The 17,949-nt window shown below is 49.5% G+C and overlaps 1 protein-coding gene across 1 annotated transcript in view; it reads right to left on the minus strand.

Moving 5' to 3' along the window:
- The window catches only part of SYT17 (synaptotagmin 17), a 39,079-nt gene extending 26,974 nt beyond the window's left edge, over positions 1-12,105 (minus strand). The window contains exons 1-5 of the mRNA XM_055806799.1: positions 11,972-12,105; positions 8,985-9,002; positions 7,455-7,603; positions 2,021-2,169; positions 966-1,585 (exon numbers count right to left, since the gene is read on the minus strand). Coding sequence (XP_055662774.1) covers positions 966-1,585; positions 2,021-2,169; positions 7,455-7,603; positions 8,985-9,002; positions 11,972-11,986 — 951 coding nt within the window. The 5' untranslated portion in view covers positions 11,987-12,105. The remainder of the gene's footprint in view (positions 1-965; positions 1,586-2,020; positions 2,170-7,454; positions 7,604-8,984; positions 9,003-11,971) is intronic.
- Positions 12,106-17,949: the final 5,844 nt, after the last annotated feature.

Here is a 17,949-nt window from a genome sequence, read left to right on the forward strand (position 1 = left end):
CCAAGTTCACACAGGGGTTTGATGCAGCAAAGGCTCTAAAACTTAGAAACTGCAATCCCAGAGCAGGGAAGGAACCAGGAGAGGCAATCCTGTTATACCAGCCTTGAGTGGTACTCCTGGCATTAGCACAAACATTTGATGTGCTGCTCACACTACACTCTTAGCTCAGCTTTTTACGGGGTCCTGTGCCTCTAGCTATGTGGGCAACACTGCTGGTAGCAAATCCAGCAGCTAACCACGGTTCCTGGTTGCAAAACTCAGACCTTTCCACTGAACAGCTCTTTTCCTGGCTAGCAAAGAGGTGGCGCTGACCAGGGCTCTTTCCTGAGAACAGAGGTGGAAGTACACAGACCCTCTGCATCTTCTCTGCCCATCCCATCAGATGGCCAAACCCAGCCCAAAAGGCATGCTCCAACTTGCCTGCATGCAGCGTGCCACCTACATCAGACAAAACCTATGGCAAGTTTATTTCCTTCAGGTTCATGATGAAAATAAATTTACCACGACCTCGCAATTCTTTTGCTCATAAGTCTGTGCAGATTTTGCCTTCTACGTGCTTTACTGAATCAAAACATTACTGAACTGGCGCCTGTGGTTCCCCTCATGTTCTCAAAGCCCTGCGACGTTAACAGCCACAGGGGTGACCCAGATGAGATGGTGTCACTGCAGTGTCAAGAAAGATCTTCCAAAAGGTGCAGGCTTCCCAGCATCCCTTAGTTGTTTTCATTAAGGTGACAGAGCATCTTTTGCCATGCCACCTCCTTTGAACACGAACCACAGCTCCTCTACCTCACGGCGTTAGTTACAAGACCAGTTATAGGCTCGCATTATTTCAACTCAGCAGATGCTGTACAAACACGACGACAGCAACTAATTAGAAACTGCTTGACTTGCCAACAAGCAAAGGAACCACACAAAAACACCAACGAGAAACATTCTGGCAATAATCTGATAAATTCTGTTACCTGAGAACTAGGCACAAGGGCTTTCCACCAGTGTCCGCCTTTCACAAGGTCTACATCGCTCAAGGGCATTGACACTTTGCCAATAACACAATGGCGTGAGAATTTGTCAAAATCCACTACGGTTAAAAGCAGAGTTCTTCTCTGGGCTTCTAAAAAGGGGATTTCAAATGTGTACCTCTCTTCAAACACCGGGTTCTGCGTTTTGCGTTTCACTCCGGTCTGCTTGGAGTTCTTCTGGTCAGGAAGAAGGCAGATCTTCACGTAGGGGTTGGAGTGAGCCATATCTTGCCTCGAACCGTCGTAAGAAATTGGAGGAGGCAGATCTTTAGCCTCGATGACTCGTACTATTAGATAATTATGCAGCAGATCGTACTGTGTGCTAAAATGCAGCATGCCCAGCTGATACTTTGATAAGATCTCCTCATCGGTCAAGGAGTCCATATCATCACTATTGGAGTCAAGAGAGTACAGTCTTGGTTCAAATTTTCTAAAATAGTCATCAGGGGTATAGGTTTTCCGCAGGATAGTTGGCTGAACTATTTCTTTCTTAGCTCCTATTATTCCAAACTCTATAGGTTTAATGTCAATTAATGGAGAACTTGGCCTCCTCGACTCTAAACCTAAACGAGAGAAACACACAAATATGATGGTTAGAAACCCAAGGGAAGCCACTCCAGGCTCAAGCCAACTCGCGCTTCTTTGGGTGCAGCCACTCTGTGCCTGTGCGATGCTCAGCCCCGCAGGCTCCCCCGTGGGACTTCTCACCATTACATCGCCAACAATTAACAGCACCGCCAGTCCTGCTGAAGTGCAAGCTCGGCTATGCTTCCCCCCCTCCCATCCCCGGCTGTTTTCATGTGCAACCACCACACACATGCTTCAGCAAGAAAAAAAGGGCTGGCCCCCTCCACCACGCTCCTGCAGAACAGGGTGAGATTTTAATCAATGTACCTTCGACTTGACTTGATTCCCTGTCTAAAAGATGAAAGAGCAAGAACTACAGTTTGATTTTCTTCCCCACAAGAATTCCATTAATGGTGGAAGGACGACCTTACTTGAAATCCGCCTCGTGAGGCTGTAAGTGGACCGTGATGCATCCGAAGATGACCGCCTTCTGTCAGGGGAAACATCCTGAAGAGTGGGAGGCAGCTCACTGATTGTATTATCAGAGTCTCCATCTTTGTCCTCATTTTGGCTGCTTATCCTGTTATAACGAGAGACCTTTGGGTGATTCAACCCGGGAAAAGGAGCATACACAGAACAGAAACGCATTCTGGTATTCTGGGTCTAATCCTGGGTGCACATCCCTGGATGCTGCAGGGTATCTCCTGATCTATCTGGCAAGCAAAAGGCTGAGCAGCTGACTTCAGACCTGTGCGAAAACCAGATTCTTTATCTTTCTGCCTGTCTTTCAAACAGTTATATCAGTATTAGAGCACGACACAGGCCACACAGGCACATGTGACTCAGATCTTAAACAGAAGTATTGTATTTGTCTTTAAGAAAAAAAGAAAGAAAAAAAACAAAACCCCACAAACCACAAAACCCAAACAGGAGCTTATTGCTGCAAGTTCACCCTTTGGAAGCACAGACTTTTCTGGGAATTAACCAGCATGGGAAACCAGTGTGCTCAGACATCTCAAACCTGTCACACACCTCCTTCAGTAAAATACTGCTTGGCAGGGACACCTCTAAGGTTACAAAACTTGATCTTCTATATACAGTACACTACGGGCTATTTATTGACATGCTTTTTGGAATAACTGGCTGCTTTTTATCTGCTTCTATAAAACAGAGATGATTCTCACCAGACAGCAATTTTCCTGCCCAGGGGGCTCGGCGGGAGCAGGAAAATTGGCAGGATCTAAGCAACAAGGCAAGTTTCAGTGAGAGCTGCAGCATCTCTGAGAAAACTCAACAGAAGACCCGCATCATGAAGAAGTCCACATGTAATTCCCATTTCAGTTTGTGTGTGTGTGTATATATGTATCTGTGTTCTTTTCATATAAAACAATGCTCTGGTTAAGCACCTCAGCAGCTCACAGAAGCAGCCAGGACCTCCCAGCCTCGCCTGAATGAAGAGCGAGAGCAGGCAGCAACAACCCCGGGAGGGGAAGTCTCCGATTGCGTGTGCAGAGGGGAGCGGCTGCCGATGGGAGTGAAATCACACAACGGTGTCTGACGTGTGATCATGCAAAATAAGCCTTTTGGGTAATCCATGAGACAGAGTACTCTGGAAAGCATCAGTGTGAAATGAGCAAGGCAAAGGGGGAAACTGTGTGAGTTTTGCTCCTGATTCACCCTTTCTGTGTGCATGGCTCGGCTGGGTATAAACAAAATTATGTTGAATCATTTTGCTTTAGTAACCAATGACTGGAGGAGAGCAATAAATACATCTGCAAAAAGCAGTAAACTCACAGAAAAGGCCCCCCAGATACAAAACAGATTTACACTGGAAATTCTTATCCAAACCCACAAAGCTCACAGCAGGATCCGTGCAAATCTCACCAATTCAGAGGAACACAACTCATCCACATTAAAAAAAAAAAAAAAGCCTATTAATAATCAAAACCAAACCCTATGCTAAAAGGGGCACACAGTATTTGCACAACTCTGCAGCCCATTAAAGGTAGTCCAAGTCATGCAGTTTGACAATTAATCAGTACGTGGAACACAAACAGCTTTTTCATGGCTAAACGTGGGTCTGTACAACCATAGGTAGCGTTTGGATGTACTCGTGTTGGAGAAGCAAATGCACAGCACAAGGAGAAGGCAGGGTGAAAAGGGAATCAGGAAGAGAGGCATTAAGGATGTTCTACAAAGGGTAAATGTAATAGTGAGTTAATAACATACAGATGACCTTTAGTAAGGAAATTGCTACTGAGCCACAATAATTTTTCCTCAAATAAACTTTGGCTCTGGTTAAAGCAGCTCTGTTTCTGTTTAATCTGAACCTCTGGGAAGAGAAGTCGTGTCCTGATTTCAATTCAGTCTCACGGACCGTGCACCATTTGTCTTTGTGGTTTGTGCAGAATATTCCATAACAGGCAGCTCCAACACAGACTCTCATTCCCAGCCCATTTCGGCAAAGACCAGGATGCAAATGCTCTTCGTGAAATAACAAGTATCATGCATTCAGGTCAATACAATTAGACTCAGTCCAACAAGAATTCTTTTTTCCTAAGTTGCCACTGTAAAACATTCAGAAAGTGAGAAAAATCACGTCTCCCGAGAGGAAGGGTTTAAACTTGCAGCTTTAACATCCCCTCCTGAATTTCCAGGAAAATGAGTTTTTCCAAAGGGAAAAACTATGGGCAAAAAATAATAGGAGGATTATTAAGCACGGGCATTCAGATGTTTGCTAGCAGGCTCAGGATGACCACAAAGCAGTTTTCCCCTGGGGACTGGGCAGCAAGGTAAGGAATGAGCAAACAGCATTCTGGATTACACCAGTGTTCTGGGCCCACGCAGAAGTGTCAAGGTGGAAAGATCTCAGCTGAAAACCTAGACCTATTTTTAAAACACTTCTAGGCTGCGAGCAGGGAATACAATAAATTGATTTGTTTCTAAATTCAATACATGCATCTAAACGCAGAATATGGTGGCATCGTATCCATCTTCCATTTTAGGGGTTTCCACTGAATCCAAAAGCCCCCTTTTCACAAATAAAAGAAAAAAAACCCAAGGATGAGGGGTCAATTGGCATACACTGATCTCTGAGCACTTAAAAACATTCCCATTAAACACCTTATTCTGAGACCAATTCCAGACTCTTAAGCTCCTCACACATCTAACCGCAGACATCATTTCCTACCTCCAAAAACACACACAGAGATTTAAGAGTATCGGATCAACAGTGAAAACAGAAATCTATGGCTTCTGAATTCTGAGCCAGCAGGGTCTGAATGGGATTGTTTCCACCCTAAACCTACCCGCAGGAAGAGTTTGGCCCTCCCATTGATCAGCAAACAACATGCACTGTTTCTGTCTGCTGCCTTTTGCTCTCCTTCCCTCTTTGTCTTCCAGACTCTTGCTCCTCTACAGGCTCATTCTCTCTCCCTCTCCTCTCAATCACATCCCCTCAGCCCCCTGCCCTCTCTCGGTCTCCTCTGCTCTCTTTGCCCTCCCCACTTGATTTGTGCCTGGATTCCCTCACCACTTTCCAGCAAAGTCACCCTGGAAGCTTAAAGCATCACCTTCTTCCCTGGCACCACCCTGGGTCCACCTCAGCTCAAGCAGAGGAGCCCACAGCCTTTTCAAGCAAGCAAAGCCTGATCTCCAGCTTCCACATCAACATGTGTTAACAGGCATCCTCAGAGACCACAGGATTTGCAACATTGCCAGAGGAGATGGTGACATCAGTGACCCTAAGGCATGGCAGCATCCACACCTCCTTGCAAAGCAAAGCCACTTCTCTCATGTGTCCTCTTCTTTGGTTCCTGCTGCCCCTCTCAGGCACTACCCCTGGGATCTCACCTTCTCTCAGCACTAGGGCAGAACAGGGAGACCCTAACTGCATCAAACTGCCTGAGCCTGGAAGGGAAGATGGATACATGACCTAGGCCAGGGTCTCGAGGACCCTACCCAGGGCTGCTAGCATGAGTAGGTGCAGCATAAAGTGCAACGTTGTTGAGGAACTGGGCTTTTATATTTTCAGAGCAAACTGTCTTCTGCTGATGGCCATTGTAACAAGTTAATTGTAAAGGCTTTCAGATGGGAGCAGCACTGGGGGAAGACAATACAGGCTGGAGAAAGCATTTTATGAGTCCAAAGGTCTCCATGTTCTCTGCCTATGGCAAAGTCCACCTCATCCGCAAAGTCACCATACACCCAAGTTTTGAGATCGAAAGATGAACGGAGCTTCAAAGCTTACAACGACCCTTTAGCCAGACAGAGGGATCCAGCAGTCAAAGACTACGCCATGGGACAGTCACCCCAGCCCTAACACATACCATGTCCCTTCCGCTCCTCAGAGCACCAGAGAAGCTCTGAAGCATCCCCTCACAGCCAGCCTAGCAACTTGTTCCCAAGCATGCGCTTGCTCCTGCAGCAATCTTTCCACATCCAATACTGCAGCCTCATCATGGTGTTCTCCTGTGCACAATGCTTTCCTATTTAGCATTGATTTTGTTTCCATTTCCCATTAGTTGCAGGTGAATCCATTTCTGGACATACATCAGACTCTTAAATATGCTGCTCCAGATTTAAAAACCACTCTTAACACATCTTGAACATCTTTGGTTTTATTACTTCAGTATTAATTACCATCCTATTCTACCTGGGTTCCAGTGAGTATATAGATGAGACTGATTTAAACATGAGGCAATTTATTTAATGCTGCACCAAGACATGGACCTTCTAGACTTGACACAGAACAACAGTAGGTACTCACAGGAGTAGTTAAAATTAAGTGTCTCAGTGTCTAGGTACCAACTTCTGAGCATCGTATGATGCACTAAAGAGGCATCTCCTGTGCCAGGGCTTCTGGACACTCTGAAGCCATGTCGATCAAACAAGCTGCTCTCACAGAAGACAGTCCAGACCAGCCACTAAAAGACAGGAAACCTCTGCTCCCTTCTCAGTCTCACTAAAGCCTCCACGGGGTCGCCCCTGTGCTGCAGGTTCCCAAAGGAGAGGGAATAAAACAGGGAAGACTTCACTGACTTGCTCTGTAACGGATCTGCAAACACACTAATCAAAGCTCCAGATAAAACCTGGTGCTGTTGCTCTTTAATGATTCAAGAGGAAATCCTGAAGAGTACCAAGATGAGGCAGAAGATCAAGTCTTGCTAAATGAAACTTTAAATTAATTTCCCCTTTAAAGCATATATGAGGTCCGCCTCTCATCTGCCTATATGATAACCAAGACATGGACCTTCCAGACCTGACACAGAACAACAGTAGGTACTCACAGGAGTAGTTAAAATTAAGTGTCTCAGTGCCTAGGTCCAACTTCTGAGCATCATATGATGCACTAAAGAGGCATCTCCTGTGCCTCTAAATGAAACTTTAAATTAATTTCCCCTTTAGAGCACATATGAGGTACACCTTTCATCTGCCTATATGATAACCACCTTCACACCAGGATAAGAAAATATTTCAAAACAAACTCATCAGCATTTCAGCAAAGCTGAAGTGCTCCAAAGTGCTGGGCCATTTGAGGAGGAAACAGGACTGAAGATGAAAAGCATCTTCATAAAAGGGTGCACAGCTGAGCCAGTTACCAGCTTGCTATGCTATCTTACAAAATAACTTCTTACCCATCAGACAAACATTTTACAAAGACTCACCTTACTATCTGAGCTAACAGGGCTGCCCTTATTCACCTTGCCTTTGAGTAGCCTATGTTCCCACCCTCAGCAGGAGGTTCCGCCTTTCCAAGCCAGATCCTCTGAATGTCCTATTACCATTTCGTATCAATACCCTCATTACAGCTGAGCAGCCCTACTCCTCAGTTAAAGCTAGTTAAAGTTATGCATCTAAACTTACAGCCAGGCTGGAGTTTGAGCAGGAAAAGGTCCAAGGATTTCAACTTCATCTTCATTTGTTTGACAACAGCTACAGTCGAAACACTTCTGACAACAATTTCTACAAGTCCACCGGCACAGCAAGAGATCCGAGATCCTAGCGAGCAGACCCTGAAGCCATTGGAAACCAAAGTACAAGATTACAACCCATCAATAGCTATTGAGAAATAACATTCAGCTGTATTTACGTTTGTGTTTCTGCAACAGAACATTAAGAACTATATTTATTCCATCTATATCAACAGACAAGTGCTATGCAGTTATCAGCCCAACTTCACTGATGCCATAAGAAGGCAGGAAAATAAGCATTCACCGCAGGTATTTCCCCCCTAGTAGCGATGTATTATTATGTAGGTTGGCAAGAGGGTGATTTACAAAACACTACAGCGTAGCAATATGCTAGAGTGGAAACATGCTTACTCTTTCATGTACATCCACAAACTAATAGGTGGGCAAATGTACAATAAAAGGAATTAAAAACAGAAGGCAAGAAAGCTCCAGTTTAATGCGGCAAGGGTCTGTTTAATTAACACAGCAACATGAACACATTTTGTCCCTGCAGAGGTATCAGTATGTAATATTTGTATGATCCATACACACAGAGATTACAGCCCAACAAACTTGCCACTATAATGAATTAGCAACAGCACACTATCCACATGCCTCCTCTCTGCTGTGATCATTAATTTAACAAAGAACCTTCAATTATTTTGTTTTTTAAGAAGTTACTTGACCCAGAAAAATATTTCTTAGGTTTCCATGGTGGCTGTGGCAGCATCACCTGTAACGGCGCTCCTCTGCTGTTACAGCCACGGGGAGTGAGCACCCCACGGAGGCTGCTGCCCCATGCCTTTGCCACCCCCAGTGCTTTCCCTCCACTTCACAGCTCTGCTTGCTTCAAGCAAGTTCAAGAGCGAGCAGAAAGCCAGACCTTAGCCCCTTTCCCACTCACACCAGCTCCAACTTCTGCGGTGCATAAGGTGGCTTGCCAAGCAGCACAAGGGCACCGCTAACAAAGGGCATCACCCCCGAGTCACGGGGGGGAGACCCCAGCTGTCAGAGCACAGCATGGGCACATCCAGGGTCGAATGCTTTGCGATTATATGTGAACTTGAAACGTTCCTAAGAAGCTGAAGATATGAAGAATGTGAGATCATCTCCATAGATATCCCCCCAAAATACTCAAGACATTTGCAGTATTCACGAGTGTGCAGATACCAGGGCACTGTCACACCACGCAAAGGGGTTCCCTTGGAGGAACGCAGATCTGCAGAGAAGATTCCACAGGAACATTTCTTTTGCTCCAGTAAAACACAAGAATTTTTTCCATAAACAAAATCCGAACATCACACACACAAAAAAAAATTATCAGCCCCAAATGGGGTGCATTACTTATATCTAGGACATCAGTAAAGAGTGAGAAAATACGAGACAATCCCCTCAGGATGGAGAGAGGAGACAGAGCGGAGAGTGAATCATCAGATTAACTCACCTCATTTATTGGTTCCAACTGTCCTTTTAGACATCCAGCATGAAGCAAAGGGGAACAAAATGAAAAAGACAAAAACAGGTTAGCAATGCTCAAATAACTTTAAATTTTCTGCCAGGACATGCCCCGGCCTGGGATGAGCTTGAATTTCTGGCAAGACAGTACCTTGTAGATGTTAGAGGAAGGAGAGGTCTCCTGACCGGGCATCAGCTTCTGCTGTCTCTAGTCCTTCCCCACCAAGCTCCCTCTGCTCCTCCTTCCCCAGGATCAAAACTCCCAAGCCCATCCCAGAGCACAAAAACCCTGCTCACTGCCCCTTGCTCACAGGGTATCACACAACCGCTTTACTTCCTTGCCTTTGATAACCTGCCTCTAACTGCAGCAACTACTTGCTGCTGACAGCAAACTGTATCCAAATCTTCCAGTTAGATGCCGGAGTAGGAAAAAAAAGGCTTTCCTCCAGATCCAGCCCATATAAACGTAGTTTCAATGCCAACTCGTTAAAGGCAAGATTTCTAGGGAGGGGTACAGACACAGAATACCCTCCATCATGTACCCGTCACTTGAGCTAGCTGAGCACCTTCAGCTTCATCCTCAGATGTGACTTGGAGCATACAGAAAGTGTAAGTTAAGCACTCATAGCTCCAGCTCGAAAATCTGCGCTGCAGCCACTTCTCCAAAGTCACAGAGAAAATCTACAGCAAAGGAAGAAATCACTGCAAGCTGGTGTTTTATTCACAAAGTCACCCCTGGGACATTGTACTTGACCCATTTCATTTATAACTGGAGACTCAGCAGCATTCCAGAAGCCTGGTGAAACGTCTTTCCTATCGCTTTCCCTTGATAACATCTAAGAGTTTCCCAACTGTCCTGGCTTTCTGTAGGGGGAATCCCTTAAAAAAACCAAACCAATACAAACCCACAAAACAAAAAACCCACACAAACACCCACCACCACTGCCTTCTCTACCCTTCCACATGTAGAAATGGAGCTCTATGCTTTATGGACATTTTTCATAAAGAAGCTGGGATGCAGAGGTTGCCTTCAGTTCCAAGAACTCTCCCATGGACCATGTTTCAGAACTAACCTCCCTTCGAAACTTCTCAGAAACCAGCGCCTGGTGACAAGGCCACCACTGGTCAGAAGCACAAAGTAAGAGACTGGAAATGATGTGACAAGACAGCAACGACCTGACACCCATGGACCATTCAAGAAAACTCTGAATGGTTTCAAGGGCTTTACAGTTCCTTACAAACGCAATGTTGCAGCTGCAGCACGGCAGCCAAAGCGACAGCAGTTCAGCAGAGCTGCCACAAGAATGTTTGAGGTGACAAACAAAGCAGCTGGACCCGTGCCACACGACGGAACGCTGCAGCACGTGCCATAGGCTTGTGTCCAACAGCCCTCATGGCCCCCACGGGCCACCTGAAACTGCATCTGTATGCCACCACCCCCCCAGGACGCACAGCGCTCCCACAGGCACCCCAGCCGAGGCCGTGGGCACCCACAAGTCTACGCCGGGACACGGGAGGGCAGAAATAAGAACTAAATATTATAGTACAGAAGAGGTAAACAAGTCACCGGCACCATATAGGATGTAAACGCAGGGGCCCGTGAAGGGAAGGCAAACACGACCAGCTGCGTCCATGGGCAGGGTCCGGGCTGGGAAAGGCAGAGGCTTAGAGAAGGATGTCCCAGGGACTGGGGGATCCCGGGGGGCAAAGCTGCCATGCCATGTTCAGCACCTCCAAGAGAGGGGCTCAGCACCGCCAGGAGAGGGGCTCAGCCCCCAGGGTCGGGCAGGCAGCATCGTGCCCTGCCATGTGTCCCAAGCTGGCCAAGCAGCCCAGCTGGGAGCCCCCAGGGAGCCCTCAGGAAGGGCCACCCCGGTGCTCCCAGGTGCATTCCCCTTCGCTGGGGCTGGGCGCGAGGCAGGGCTGCACCTTCACACCTTGCTGGGGGGCCAGTCCCCTACGTGTGACTGGGCCTGGGGGGGGGGGGTCACCCACTCCACAAGTTAGCGCAGCCCCTGAGCACAGCTGGGTCAGCAGTGCAGCCACAACCACCCACCACGGCGGTGTCCCCAGGGATGCTGCAGCAGGGTGGGGGTCCCCACTGGTGCCAGACCGTGTTGTGCCCCCCCAGGGAAGGCTCATGAGCCCCACCACAGCACAGGGACAGCATGGCCCCCCATCACCCCAACGCAATTATCACCACAGCGTGGGGGTAACGGGTGGGGGTGTGTGTGTGTGTGTGTGTGTGTGTGCTACCTTCGTGTCCCCCGGGTTCCCCCGCCTCGCACAGGGGGGTCCCGAGAGCGGCGCTGCCGCGGGGGGGGAAGGGGGCTGGGGGGCACGGCGGGGGAGGGGGGGGGGGCACGGCGGAGGGGGGCACGGCGGCAGCCTGCGGAGCCAGGGGCGGGCAGCGGGGAGCTGCAGGGCCGCCGGGGGAAACAGCTCGGGGGTCGAACGGGCCCAACGTTTAACTCGGCCTCACACCGCCGGGGGCTGGGGGGCCCGGCCACTCACCACGCCGAAGACTGGGGCTCGCCGCAGCCCGGACCGCCCATGCCCCCCACCCCGCCGGGCATCCCCCCGGCGCATCCCGGGCTGCCCGCGGGGTCCAGCGCCCCCCTCCCGCCAGAAGTCCCTGTGCGGGCTCGGGCCGGGCTCGCACGCGCCCGGGTACCCCGCTTCCCCCGTCAGAGGGGACAGGGGGCGCAGGGGTCCTCCCCGTCCCCCGCGGGGCCCCGCTCCGGCCCCGCCGCCCGGCGAACAGCAGGCTGCGAGCCCCGCTTCTGCCCCCCTCGCCGGGGGCCGCCCCGGGAACTCCTCCCCAGAAGTTACCCCGAAGTTGCGCACCCGCGCCGGGCAAGGAACACGGGGGGGCCCCGCCGCGGCACCGGCACCCGTGGGAACACACGCCCCGGCCCCCCCGCCCAGGGACGCGGCTCGCCCCGGGGACCCGCAGCGCCGCCGCTCCGCACCCACCTGGATGTACGCCATCCTGCGCGGGGCGCCGCCCGCCGCGCCGCTCCGCCGCGCCGCAGTACGCCCCGCGGTGCGGCACCGCCCCGGGCCGGGCGGGGGGCGCGGCTGCAGCGCCCCGCGGGCGAGGAGCGGCCCCGCAGGCCCCGCGGAGCCCCGCCGCTGCCCCCCCCCCCCCCCCCCCCCCCCGGGGCGGCAAAGCGAGCGCGGGGCTGGCGGAGGCTGCGGGCGGGCGGGCGCTCCTGGCCGGCCCTGCCCGCGGAGCCTCCGCGGGGCTGCAACAGGTCCGTTGCAGCGCGGGCGAACACTGACCTCCAGAGGGCCCGGCGCGGAAATTCAGGGCTGGAAACCCCTGCTGGCCCCGGGGGACACCGCTGGGGGGGGGCGGCCCCGCGGAGCCGCCGGCAGCGCGCAAGGGGCCGCGGCAGCCGGGACACGTAGGCGCGGAGCGGCAGCAGCCGGCAGAGCGCGGTGGCCAGGGCTTATGGACCAGTTTGTGTAGCAGCGTTTTCCAACCGAGAGTTCGCGGTGTGAGGAGATGTTATAAACACGCCCGAGTTCCAGCCAGGGGGCAGTTCTTGAGGAGCTTGGACCAAAAAAGTTAAGACACAGACTCGCACCTTCCCACGCAACAGCACGGAGCAGGAGCCAGGGGCCAGGGGCCAGCTTTTAACCCCCAGAGCCCATCCAGCACAGCCTTGCTTGGCTTCGCGTCCCGGTGCTGGCACACCAGGTCCTAGCCAGGGATGGGTGTGAATGTGGTCCAGCCACACGCAAATCCCACCCCAGGGGTGCTTGCACCCGGGGAACTCAAGTAGGAAAGCGCCTTTGGAGGTCACACTCTTGGAAAGCGTGTGAAAAGTGGAGATCTGGGGCAGTTCCCCTTGAGCATCGCCTTGGGACCACACAAATGAGAGGCTTCCCAAGGTGCTGCTGTAAACCAAGGCTTCTGCCCTCACCTTGGAGCACGCTCTTCCGCTACACTTCTGGCTCCTTCCTGGCTCCTGGATTTACACTAAAGCCTGGACAGAAGCAGAGAGGCCAGAGGCAGCATCTCACAGCTCAGCCCAGCTGGATACTCAGCAGCTGCATGCTATATGGCACCACCCTCACTTACAAGCCCATTACATTTCAGTTTTACTGTGACGAATGGTAAGAAAACTGGAACCATAAAAACATCTCCTGCTCTGGAGAAAGTGGTATGTACAGTTCCAGACGTTGGTCAGCACAAAAACACTGGTCACTGCTGCTCCTTGTGGTGAGGAGGGAGCTGCTGGGGCAGGATGGCTTTGGAAATGTCTTGCATTGCTGATCTTGTTTAATGGCCCGTTTAAGTTCTCACCGAATTCCATGAAAAACTCCCGTTGACTTCTGTGGGAAGGGCCATACTCTGAATTCAAAAAATAAATTCTCTCTTTTTCCCCAGGGAAAGCAGCTACTGCTTTAGAAGAATAATTACCACAGTGGAGATAAGCAAGAAAAAAAACCTGTAGTACTTACTTGTTTCAGGCAGTTTTGAGCATATGATTAAACTGTGCTAGAAGTTGTTTGTCAATTTTTGCTCTGCTATTCTTTTTAATTCCACTTCTTTCCAAGTGCCAGTGTTTAAAATGTCAGCCTTTACTTCGAATATCGTTGCTCTTTTCATCTTGACTCACCACTGCCTTGATGCAGCTTGCAATAAGTGAACACATGGATCTTTTTTTTTTTTTTTCCCATGTTGCAACATAGTGGAGAGAGGTTTAAACTTTTCAGCCAGATTTTTTTTGACTCCTTAAAGGCAGAATGCTGTGAGTCACAGAAACTATGGCATGCCTCACTATATAAACAGTATGTGCATGTTTTGTGCTTACTGTTTTTAAAATGTTTAGGGCAGAGAAAGATCAAATGCTGCATCAATTGTCACCAACATTTTTTTGGCTGGAGCATATAAGCATTATGAACCCAAAAAAGAGTAAAGGAAGTTTAATAGGGGGGTTCATGATTGATTTTTACATAGGAAAATGCCTTTCTTTCTTTTCCCCCACATGCTTTAGTAGCAGATGGTAGCACAAAGCCGTAAAATAAATGTGCTTCCCTTGCACACTCCTACATATACAGGCATTTAAGTGCCTTTTACACTGTTGTATGAAGCCTTTTAGATTACATTCTCCCAGCACTTATAGTCACTAAGCAAACACAGCTCTAACCCAAAGAATATGATGGATTTGAAACAGCGGACAGGTGGTTATTGTAAAATCTAATTTCAAATCTGCATATGGCTGATGCTCTGATTAAGCTCTGCTTCTACAGCACTCAGAATAAACAGACCCATTTGACATGATGACAACATAACCTTTGGATGTCCTTTGCTGTGCACGCTCTGTGTCTGATAAGACACATTCCATACTTCCCACATGTAATGGCTGCAATGCAGATGGCGAGGCTTGCAAATGCAAAATTTCTATGCAGAAACCAAGGAAATTAACACTGCTTTTTCAGAATATGATTTTATGATAGACTTCCATTCTTACCGATATTAACACACATTGCGAATAACATCAGCTACATCCAGAGCATGCGCTTGACTCGTTACAAGCAGCCCAGCAAGTGGCAAAATCTACCTCCAGCACAGCAAATCAGTTCAGCAGCTCCTCAGACAGATCAGAACCAGGGCTGCTGCTATTCAAAATGCCATGCCTGCATGTGTTTTCCAAACCCTGGTCAAAGACCTTCAGCTTCTTCATGCCTTAAAGTTAAGAGAGAAGAGCATCACTCTGAAAAAGTGGAGAAATAAAGGAAAGGAAAGGAATCTGATGGCTATTTCAAAGGATTTTCATTTGGATCTTCCTAAAGCAATCGGCAGTGCTTTCTGCTGCAAGGGGCAAAGCAAGAAAATTGGCAGTGCAAGATGAGATGTCTTACTCTGCTGCTCATACGCCAAATCCTTATCATCATCACTTAAGCCCGCTGGAATAGCCGGCCACCACTGCCTAAAAATAGGCTTCTTATCTCCAGATGTTTTTATAAATGGCAAGCCATCGTGGCCAGTGCTTCCCCACTGCCACTGGCAACCTGTAAAGGTCCAGCTTCTCTCATCATTACAGGATTAGCTTCGTTCGCCCACAGCACCAGCCATCCAAAAAAGGCACCTTTGATTCCCCCTTCCAGAGCCACCTCTAGCAACACGTTTGTCCTCTTGTGGGTTTCACAGTACCGCAGTTTCCCTCTGTGGCTTTTCAGGCCTTTTCCTGCCTTGGGTTTTCACCCTGAAGAGGCGAGTCCATGAGGGTTTAGTCAAGAAGTTCTGGGCACTCGGGACAGACAAAGTGCCAGCGGGCACTGACACAGCAACACCGAGCAGTGGAGCAGCACAAGGTGGGGCGAGCTGGGTAAGCACCTCCTGCCTGGAAGCGCAAGCCAGGCTCTGAGAAGCACATCTACCCCAGCTGCCGAAGCTGGGAGCAGCAAACGCTGCTCACCTGCCTCTACCCCTGGCTGCATCCCAGCAGACACGACGTGCCATGCAGGTGAGGGGGGGTGGTTGCTCTGGGGCAAGCAAGGCTGGCCCCACACCTCACGGTCTTTTGGCAGCAAGGATTAGCTTCGACTTTGCTGTCAGAACCTGCATTTATTCTAGCTCTAGGACTAGTCCTGTGGGGTCTGCGTCATGCTCTGTTACAAGTGCCGAAAATGCCTGAAGTGACGAAGGTGCAAGCAAAACCCCACCAGCCACTGCCCAAGCTCGTGTGCTGATCCCTTCAGTCCCTTATCCCAAAATCTCACATACCAGCGTGCCCAGACAGCTTTGTTTGGAGTAGGGAAAGGTTATCCCCTTCTCCCAGATCATTCCTGGTGCGCTCCAGGGTTCAACCAGCAGCCTGGGCCCCCAGCGCCTCGGCCCCAAGCTTCTGAGGCAATGCCTTGAGGCATGCGAGGGTCACAAGCAGCAGGTCTTGTGCCAGCAGTGATGCAGTTTCCAGCAGGAACTGGGCTGACATCAGCGTGACAGACAGAGACTCCAGCTAGTGACAGAAGGAGAAGGTGCTACAACCCATTTCCATGACTCATCCAGTCCCAATTACCTCTAAATTAGCCCATCACCCCCACGGACATCTGTGAATCTGCCTGATGTGAAGCCAAGGTACCATTTCCCAGGCTTCTGCACTTTCATTAGCCAACTGTTCTTTAGATTTCATGGTGTTCCCCTCCTCCTCCTCTGCCATTTCCCTACGCTCTTATTGCTTTCTGGTTTGGCATCACCTTCCCCAGGACCTCCCTCTTGTCACACCTCCCGCAGCCAACCCATGCCCGTAGCCAGGAGGAAACCACCGGCACTCCCCTGCCTTGTCGCTGTGCCCTGGAAATCACTCCTCTGCTTCACTTCAGGAACGGCCTTTGCTGATGCTGCATCTTCTGCAGCGCATCTGGGTTATTAACCAGCCACCTGGCAGCTCCCTAATTGGCAATATCAGTAAAAGCACATTTTTCTCTTTTCTTAAGTCTCCAGATAAAGTGGCTAAATTTGATCTAAAATCCTCAGATCCTCATTGCCTCATATAATTTATAATGGCCTTGCTTCTGCCGTAAAAATTACAGCTACTCTCTTGCATTCACACACTTTCTACTTCATCTTTAACATACATTCTGGCAGGGAACTGAATGACGCAGCATAATCTACCAAAGCTATTCCTATAGTAAACAGAGATTAAAAACCACAGCCAAAGGGCACGCAGCCTCTGAGGAAGCAGGCACCGTGTATTATTGTGTCAAGCGCTCAAATGCAAGTTCCTGCTCAAAGGAAACCCGTCCCTGGAGGGAGCCGGCACCACCCCGTTGAGTCGTGCTCCATTCCATTCCAACACACCGACCGCATCTGTGCATCGCTCCCATCGGAGCAGAGCCCTCAGCAGTTTCACACGGTGCCCCTGTGTGTAAGCCTGGTCTCACCAGCTGACAGCGTTGGAGGCGAGCGGTGACTGCTGGGTCACGTGTGTAAATATGAATTTGAGGTCATGTTCTTTTGACGACCTCATTTTGCAATAAAGACAGGACCTCTGTGGCCTGTGACTCCCTGGCTTGCACGGTCCCCCCGACTCAGTGCAATTTCAGCAGCGGGAGAGTCCCCTGGAGAAGGCACAGTGCTGCCAGGATTCTTCTGCTTTGGAACTCACTCCCTGCATCAAGGCCAAAAAAAGCTTGGATACAGAACACTTTGGGTCATGCTAAAAAGCCCAGAGTATTTTCAGACTTCCGAGGAAACATTTATATTTATAAATACCCTGTATTTATAGAGAAGTTCAGGTTTTCAGTTGCTTTTGTAATTCATTTTGGTTTTGACTGGTTTATTCAAGCTGTAGGGCTGAGGAGTTAGCTGCTAGATTTCTTTTCCAGGCTCACGTTTCTGTTTGCAGACATAGCACAGAGCTATTTTTGTAATATAAATCGTTACAGAGAGAATATCTCACAATTCCCACTGAAGCAAATTCCTAAGGAAGTGAGGTCTATTTTTAAAGAAAATTTCTACTTAGTATTTGTTTTAATCTAATGGCTGAGAAATGAGAAACATCAGCCTTCCTGAAGCAGAAAGGTAGTATCCCCATTCCTCGGGAAGACAGATTCAGCAGAATGAGAGTCCTTCCTACCAAGAGGAGCTGGATGGGAGCTGCAGACGCGGCTTCCCAAGCCCCAGGGATTGCAGCATGTCCCCGGTGAGGGGGGCTGAGCAAACAGGGCACAGAACCCAGGTCTCCAAAGTAACACGACTTTAGACATAAAGATACTCAAAATACTTCCAGTGCACACCTTAAAACATAAGATGGTATCTTCTAAAAAGGTCGGCGTGTGGGATTTTATCGAACAAGGCAAACTGAGTCTCACACTCACTCAAGGTCATGACTTTCGGACTCAAGGATAAAATTGTAAGATAAATGCTAAGAGCTTTGGTTGTGTTACAAACTCTCAGATGACTTACTTTACAGGAACACTCTCATCCCCTGGAA

This window comes from Falco peregrinus, chromosome 5 (genome assembly GCF_023634155.1).
Source record: "Falco peregrinus isolate bFalPer1 chromosome 5, bFalPer1.pri, whole genome shotgun sequence".
Taxonomy (NCBI): domain Eukaryota; kingdom Metazoa; phylum Chordata; class Aves; order Falconiformes; family Falconidae; genus Falco; species Falco peregrinus.